General features: G+C 37.7%; 1 protein-coding gene across 7 annotated transcripts in view; it reads left to right on the forward strand.

Annotated features, from left to right (window-relative positions):
• Positions 1 to 5,642, forward strand: part of SYT1 (synaptotagmin 1) — a 728,065-nt gene extending 722,423 nt beyond the window's left edge. For all 7 annotated transcript variants that reach the window (XM_072655449.1, XM_072655451.1, XM_072655447.1 and 4 more), the window contains one exon: positions 2,125 to 5,642. In XM_072655449.1, the coding sequence (XP_072511550.1) occupies positions 2,125 to 2,331 (207 nt within the window). In that variant the 3' untranslated portion in view covers positions 2,332 to 5,642. The remainder of the gene's footprint in view (positions 1 to 2,124) is intronic.
• Positions 5,643 to 8,676: the final 3,034 nt, after the last annotated feature.

The raw sequence follows: 8,676 nt of genomic DNA on the forward strand, positions 1-8,676 counted from the left end.
TTAGCACGTGGTAAGTGCTATGTAAATGTTAGCTTTATTTTTATGGTTATTAGCTTTATAATATTATTTTAATATAATAACTTTATATATTATTATAACATATATTATTATAACATATATAACTTTAATAACTTTACATATTATTATAACATATTATTATAACATATATAACTTTTTATATATCACATATTTATATATAACTTTAACTTATTTATAATTATTTGTTTTATTATATTAATTACTATTAATATTAAGGATTAATATTAATTACTATTAATTATTAAGGATTATGCTTATATGATCATCACCTCTAAGCTTTCAACCTCTGAGTCAAAAAGATGGGTCAGTACCTTTGTTCATTCACCCTTAGTCAGTTTCAGTCTAGTCTAGGTATCCACTTGGCTAACACACACTTGACACTTCTGTCCCAGAAGGTGCTAGAATTTCAGTTGATAATGACTCCCAGCCTCATCACAGCCAAACTTGAGTCAGTGAACTCAGATTTAAAAAACTGATCCTATTGGCAAATCCCTAAGATATCCAGTTTCCTCTACCAATTTATTTTTCATCGCATGTTATTCGTGTGCATTTTGGGGTTCTAAGACCTTATTCCTATGGTAACTAACACCTTCTGGCATTTCTTTTTAATTCGGCAAAACAATAATAAAAGGACAGGCACTGAGATTAAAAATACTACCATAGAGCTTCTCCTTAGGGCTGCAATTCTACACCACACAATATAAATTCCCTTTTTTTTAAGCCATCCATAGCAGGCAAGCATGTTGGAACTGAAACACATATACACATTAAGAACAAAACATGTTGTTTCTAGGAAAAGGGTGTGGAAAATATCACTTTTTCAAGACAGAGATATAGATGTAGATAAAATGTAGATAAAAAATGTAGATAAAAAAGCATAAAAATGATGATTATCTTGTTCTCCTTCCTTTTGCATTTAGGGATGGCTGCTCTATATTCTTCACCCCTATTATGCAAGATAAATGAGTACTCCATGCAATAAAAAGGAGATTGTAGTTTCCCCCACTCTGAGTTCCAAAGATATCACATAGCATAGGTTATGTCTGAAATGCTTCTGGGCTGAGTGGAGCCCAAGTTTTTTAAAACTAGGAACAACACCTTCAGTGAAGAAAATCCTGCCAAGTCTTGTTTGGAGGTCTCATCTTGAGTACTCCTAGAAAAGTACATCCTTTCACAGAATCAACAATATCTCTCTCTCTCTCTCTCTCTCTCTCTCTCTCTCTCTCTCTCTCTCTCTCTCTCTCTCTCTCTCTCTCTGTCTCTCTCCCCCCCCCCCCCCTCCCTCTTGTCTTCTACAGACATGGAAATTTCACATTAGCTTTTAAGGAAATAAAGGTGGTTCCCCTTAACTATGATTGCAATGCAATGGATTGCTTTGAAAAATGTAGCCAGAAAGGTTCTATTGGAGAGGAAGGACAAGTGACATGTTTTTTTAAAGCATTTTTCAAGGTAGCCCAAAAGGAAACTTCTGGTTTTGTTTTTCATCTCTAAAATAAGGGACTTGGGCTGGGTAACCACTAACAAAAATTGCCCCAATAATGTTTTCAATGTTCTAGCCTAATAGCTTCCACCTCCTCTATGAGTAAGTCACATGACTTTTTAAAATACTTCTTATTTTGTCCACAAAACAACCATGTTAATCACCTTTTTTTTATGTTGATCTAGCTAAAGTAGAGCAAGGTTTAGAGACTTGCCCAAACTATCTAGTGGCCAAACTGAATGAATGAAAAAGTATTTACTAAATGCCTCCTGTGCTAGCCAAGTAAGCAGTGGGGATATAAATAAACAATTCCTACCCTCAATGATCATATTCTCTACTTGAGAGAGACAAAATATAAAAGAAAGTTCAACCAAAGGGCAGATGGAAAGACCCAGGGGACGTAAGGGGGTAGCTGTGGATGGACCACGAGGGCCATCAGTAGGTCAAACCAGGAATTTTGGAATCCTCATTTCCAGCCACTGGGAAAGTCACTTGGCTTTATCTTGCTTGATTTCCAGCCCCTTTGAATTTAGACTGCTTTATCAGGAAGCATTTGGTCCCTGTCCCCTTGTGATCTCCTTGTTCTTTTTTTTCTTCTCTTTTAGAAAGTGCAAGTTGTGGTGACTGTTTTGGACTATGACAAGATTGGCAAGAATGATGCCATCGGCAAGGTCTTTGTGGGCTACAACAGCACCGGCGCGGAGCTGCGGCATTGGTCAGACATGTTGGCCAATCCCAGGCGACCTATTGCACAGTGGCACACCTTACAGGTAGAGGAGGAGGTGGACGCCATGCTTGCCATCAAGAAATAAAGGGAAAAAAGAAGCCTTTCTGCATTTTCCCACATAGTCTCTCTAGCCAGTATCTGTAAATACCTCAGTAATATGGGTTCTTTAATTTCCAGCCATGCATTCTTAACCCAAATCAGTGATCCTTCAATTCCCATTTTAATTTGCACAACTTTAAATGTAGAGAGCCCCCTAAGATCTTTGCCACCCTGCTGCCCCCCAAATCTACTCTTCTTTTAAGCAATATGATGTGTAGATAGAGCATGATAGAAATTATTTATTGTATCACACTGTTGTATATACCAGTATGCTAAAAATTTATTTCTAGTTTGTGTATTTGTATGTTGTACGAGTTTCCTAATCCGTGTATATCTAGATGTTTTTAATAAGATGTTCTATTTTAAATTATGTAAATTGACTGAGATATAGGAGAGCTGATAATATATATATATATTAGGGTTAAATATTGTATCGTCTGCATTCCAGCAAAAATTCCAACTTGTAAGGCACTAGTACAGTTACAGTGACATCTTAAGGGACAACAAATCTGAGTTTTCAGCTGAACCATTCAAATAACTGGATATTCTTAACACTGCACACTTGGAGGGGGTAGATCCCATTTTGTAGAATTCTTTTACAGGCAACTTAGCATGATCTGAGCAGCTCCACAGCTGACCTCAAGGAAGCGTAGCCACAAGCCAATAGAGTACAGTTATCCCTTACACATCTCGACTTTCCCCATCAAGGTTTCGATATATTGTGGGTCGGCACAGGAAATTAAATGAGGATTCCTTGGGAGTTTTGCAGAAGTCACTGATGATGCATGAAGGCCAGCAGATGACAGAAAAATTATCGAAGCTCAGAAATGCAGGATTGTTATTAAAAAAAAAAAAAGGCAATTCCGGTAGACTCTGGTATCATACAAAAAAAGACTAAGTCCTTATATGATTTCCTCAAGGGAAATGAAGGTGGTGTATCTACCCCTATGGATTTTCCTTATCACAGTGGAGGGTGGGGGAACTGTACCCCTAATCTCCTTGATGTAGAAGGGATAACTGTATAGCATTTGTCTGTACATACATTAAAAAGCTGAAATCCTGGCTTTATATTTAACAGATGAGGAAAAAGTTGAATGGGAGGGAATTATTTCTTATTATTGCACTTAGAGTAAATAACATGATGGTGTTTGGTATGTATGTGTGTGTGTACATGTATGTTCATTGTGGGGACTGGGGTGGGGCGGGGAAGGGAAAAAGGCTGGGAGGAGAGAAGTCAGCATTTGTGAAACACCACCTGGCCATCCAAGAAGACACTCTCCATTCTCACCTTTATATAAAATGTGCATCCTGGGAATTCTGTTGGAGATTTCCCATTCTGGATGAACTCTTAATGGGTTTGCACATTAAACTTTATAATGAAATATTTTATTATACAAAACCAGATTAGAAAGGAATGCAGAATATTTTTCAACACAGCAATCTGTGCTTATTACACAAAATGACTTTGTGGTCAACAGTATTGTAATCCCATCAAAACAAAAAAAGAAAAGGATAAAATTTAGCCATAGTTCTGAACGCACTTCGATAAAGCCAAAACAGCTAGCGATCTTTTTATATGCTCTTTATACTGAAATGAGTTTTAATTTGTCCTTTAAAAAAAAGATGAAACTAAACAAAGAACAAGTTCTAGAAAACTGAAGCAACCTCTTATGTACACTAGATGCTCGTTTCAGGAGGAGTTTTTAAATGTTTTCAATGTTATTATGTAGTAATGGCACTATTATGAAGCTATCTGTCATTCCCTAAGAGTCTTAAAAGACTGCTCTGTGTATCACTGTGACTGCCATGTGTGCTTAGAAATCTAGTTTTCTCAGTGGATAGCAATCAATTTATTCTGTAGTGATATTGTTATAATACTGCCATACTGCACTGCCGGAGGCCTACGTAGCACTAACAGTTCTAGTTACAAATGGACCAATCCAGAACTGAGGAGCTGCACATCGGACAGGGAAATTTCAGAGAATGGGTGGACCACACAGCATATTGTTGAACACTGTGCAATTTTCCATACCTTAGCCCACCCCAGTAAGTCATTGCCTTATTAAATGAAGGGCAATCTACCATCTCATTCTGCATCTAGACTCTTTTTCCACATCACTTCAGACTTTTTCTTTTTTCTCTTTCTCCCAAGACCAAATTTTGAGTTGACCAGGTCACAGACAGCAACAATTCTCTGAAGTGAAAGCTCATTTTTCCGACAAATCAGAAACATATAACTTGGCCTCATGTTCCAAATTTGCTCTACTTATCTTCATACCAGCATGCCATGTTCCTCCCTAACTCCAACGAAAATTAGCTAGGGCTTCCAGACAAAAGACTGTAGGCTTTCCCAGCTATCCCCCAATGAGTGGAGATCCTTCCTTTATACTTTCTTGATAAAGGATGAGGTGGGTCATTTGGTAGTTCAGCCCAGTCAAGGCAAAAGCCACCAAACTCTTTGGAACTGGGACAAGCACAGAATGAAAATAATGATTGGGGAGAGAGGGGGGACAATTCCCCCTCCCAACTTTATCATCTCTAAGGCGTAATTTCCTTTACGTTCATTTCCCATGGAAGAGGCATCCTATGAGAGTAATTGCCTCTATATGAAGGAAGAAAAAAAGGTCAAACAGGACGTCTTTTAATCAATTTTAAGGGACCAAACCCTACCAAAGAGAGGGGCTAGACTGACTTTTAGATTGTTGTTTGTGAGTAATACAGAGATTTAACTTCATCATATCCAGCTTTGAGTTGTTCATACAGAACCCAGAAACAAGCAGGTTCCAGCTGCCAGATAATTACACATTCTCTATTGCGTTAAGTACTCTTAATGTATTCTCTTCCAACACTGCCAGACACACTGTTGCCGTAGAATTGGTTGGTACTCTCTGCCATCATGCCCATGACAGTGACTGAACCTGCTTTTTTGACCAAGATGACCATCCATCCTCAGATAAGCCACATGTACCTTTCTGACAAAGCTGTGTAAAGTATTAGAAATCTGATGCTGTAGAGAGATCCTAGTTGCCTTCGTGTATATTTACTGCCTGCTTGAGTGTTCCTATATGTGGGTTTTCTCTGTATCTTGTAGAAATGTTGGGGTGTTCTATCCTGCCATAACGGCCCGTGGCCCACGAGCCGACAACTTTAGCTGTATTTGACCTTCATTTTTTGATGAGGTGGTTGAAATTTTGTTTCACTTTGTGTAGTGAACCCCATAGTAGATTTCTGATTGTTGTTACCAATGACTTGACCTATTACACAGATATTCAATAAAAATGTTTTATTTCCTGTTGATGTCGTGGTGTTTCTGCTCTTTTCTTGACCCCACCTCCCCTCATCCTGAGCTGTGGAATAAGGAACTCTAGCTCTTTTCCTAAGTCAATGGCATATTACTTTGGGATCCCAATGGCAGATTACTTTGGGCAGCCTTGGGAAGCCAAATAAAAGCCTACAGCTGAATGCCAGCTTTTGTCTCACGTCGATGAATACAGAGCTGACTGAGGGGAAAACAAAGCCTGATGAGGATTTGGCTCTCTCTTCCTAGCATTCCTAGGCAGTGTTATTCTCAACATGTGTTTCTCTGTTTGTATTTATGGGCAATTCATTTGGCCCACCTTCAGACTTTCTAGTGTGCCCAAAATATGTCCTCCGGGGTTTTCTCTCAGTAGCTGGCTGAGTCACATACACATATCTCTTAGCACAGAATGGGATTGAAAACAAGATTTTTCTTAATTTCATCATCATTTTCAGAAGAAATGATAAAACATTAAATTTCCCACCTGGTAGAAGAAAGGGGGTGGGGTGGGGGTGAAGAACAATTCAAAGTCACAGCATGTAGAGATATTCTTTGGAGGAATAAAATACATACTGCAGAATTTCTTTTCTTTGATGAAGATCAAAGTGTGAGAACTTTGCAATTTCTTTTTTCATAGACTCCAGTCACCACTGGATTTAATCACATATTCTAGAATCAGTTTTATCAGTTTTCTAACTAGGTTTCATGCCACCCATCACCAAACAGGCAGTAATTAAGTTAAAATTATTGGACAAGCCAGGGAGAGGGCAAATGGTCAAACCACGCAACAAGAAGTCGTTTTGCAAAATGACATTTACTATACAGGCAAAGAAAAAGCGATGTAAAGCTTTGTAAGATTGTTTTCAAAAATAAATTACTGTAATTAAAACTGGCTACATGTAAGCATTTAAGTGGTTTAGATTTTGTTCTCTTTAAATAATCAGGTGAATACGGCCAAAAACTTTTTTTAATGCTTCCTTACCAGTTGGTTTTTAAAAAAAAAAAAAAAAAGCTAACACAAATTGGGACTACATTCAACTTTTTTTTTTTCCAAATTGATTTATGACTATATACATACTCAAAGTGTGTGGTAGGAAGTCATTCACTAAAGACAGGTTCCCAGTTTCCTCCCTATCTTTGTAAGCACAGAATCTGAGAATTGGAAGGGACCTGTGAAGGCCATCTTGATCAATCCATAAAAGCTGGCTAATCATTCTGTTAGCAACCTACCCAACAAATACTTTCCTCTGCTTGACAATCTGTCTAGGAACCACAGAACTCACTCCTTCCAGAAATGGCTTATGCCACTTTTGGACAGCTTTCATTGTTAGGAAATTTGGGGGGTTTTGTTTTGAGTTTGTTTTGGGGTTTTTTTCCCACACAATTTGTTTCTTTCATGTTTCCTAACACTATTGGAGACCTAAAGTCACGTCCATATTTTATTTATGACCATCCATTTGGAAATTCCAAATGTGCCTGCTACTGTCTTTCCCCAGCTCATCTTTATTGCATATTCACTGGGATAAAAGGTCTCTGATGCTCAGTGATGGATACAGGCTATACTCCTAACTGCAAAGTAAGACAGTGAAAAAGGGACTTTTAAAGAAGGGAGCCAAGTAAAGAAAACAAGAACCAAACAACTAAAAATTCAAAAAAAGGAAAACATTTTCCTAAACATGAAGAGTAAGACATATGCAGGATGAACCACTGAAATTAGCAGGCAGAACATCATATGCATTTTTGTCGATGTGCTTGGGAACAGCATGATTCTTTTTGTTTGTGTTCCCATGAGCTGCAGCTGTTTTGAATATTCTGTTTACCTATTGCTTTTACTAGCCCATTTACCAACCTCAACTCCCTTATTTTCCAACATAGACACTTCCTATGGTGAAAAGAAAACCAAGAAAAGCATGCTGTCCCCTACACCATCTTCATAAACAAATACACACCCGTGCACACTTCTCTAAAACAACAAATAGATTGTCAGAATATACTTCTCTCAGTAAAGAAGATTGCTTTGTTCCTTCTAGAGCTGGTGGTTTTCTCTCTAAGTCATTCAGGACACCCTCCTTCAACCTATTCATCTTCTTATGCTCTTACTGGCTCAGTTCTACTTTCCTCTTACCTTTACTGGAGTTGGGGTGAAGTGCTGTTAACATCCCCAATGAACTGTGAGACTGAGGCAGTGAATTAGAGCTGTAATATCTGCCTACTCGTTCTTCCTTTCCTCTCTAGGGCAGCTAGGTGGAGAAGTGGGCAGAGCACTGGGCTTGGAACTAGGAAGGCTCATCTTCATGAGTTCAAATCTAACCTCTGACGCTTCCTACCTGTATGACGCCAGGCAGGTTGTTTAATCCTGTTTGCCTCAGTTTCTTCCTCTGTAAAGTGAGCTGGAGAAGGAAATGGCAAACCATTCCGGTATCTTTGCCAAGAAAACCACAAATAGGATCATGACTGAACAACCTATTTCCTTTGGGTCAAAGGACCTTTTAACTCAAACTTGAAACCTGAGATCTTAAAAATAAATAATAATAAATTTATTAATATAAATGTATGTAAATAAACAAAAATATATAAATGATAAATAAATTTATTATTATAAATAATATAAATAAATAAAAATAAGTAGCCCCTTCATTTTTCAGTTACTAGCAAATCAAGTCCCTCTCTAGCCCATGTTTCTCACAAATTCTCCTGCAGGTCATTCAAGGCAGTCTTTCCATTTAAGCAAAAACTTACCTACAAAATCCAAAATTTAGAGTTAGAGGGGACCATAAAGAGCACCCAACCCAACTTCTCATTTTGCACATAAGGAAACTAAGGCCAGAGAAGTAAAGGTGAAATGGCTTGTCCAAGGTCATGGCTAATTAATGGAAAAATCAATACTAGAATGTAGGTCTGTGCTTTTCACACTAAATTATTTTTCAAAAATAGCATGACATGGGGAAATTATTTAATATTAAAGTTTTAATCAGTTTAAAATCTCAAGGAAATAACAGAAATAATACATTGAAAAGTTATCATAAATGGGGA

The sequence above is a fragment of the Notamacropus eugenii genome, chromosome 3 (genome assembly GCF_028372415.1).
Source record: "Notamacropus eugenii isolate mMacEug1 chromosome 3, mMacEug1.pri_v2, whole genome shotgun sequence".
NCBI lineage: Eukaryota > Metazoa > Chordata > Mammalia > Diprotodontia > Macropodidae > Notamacropus > Notamacropus eugenii.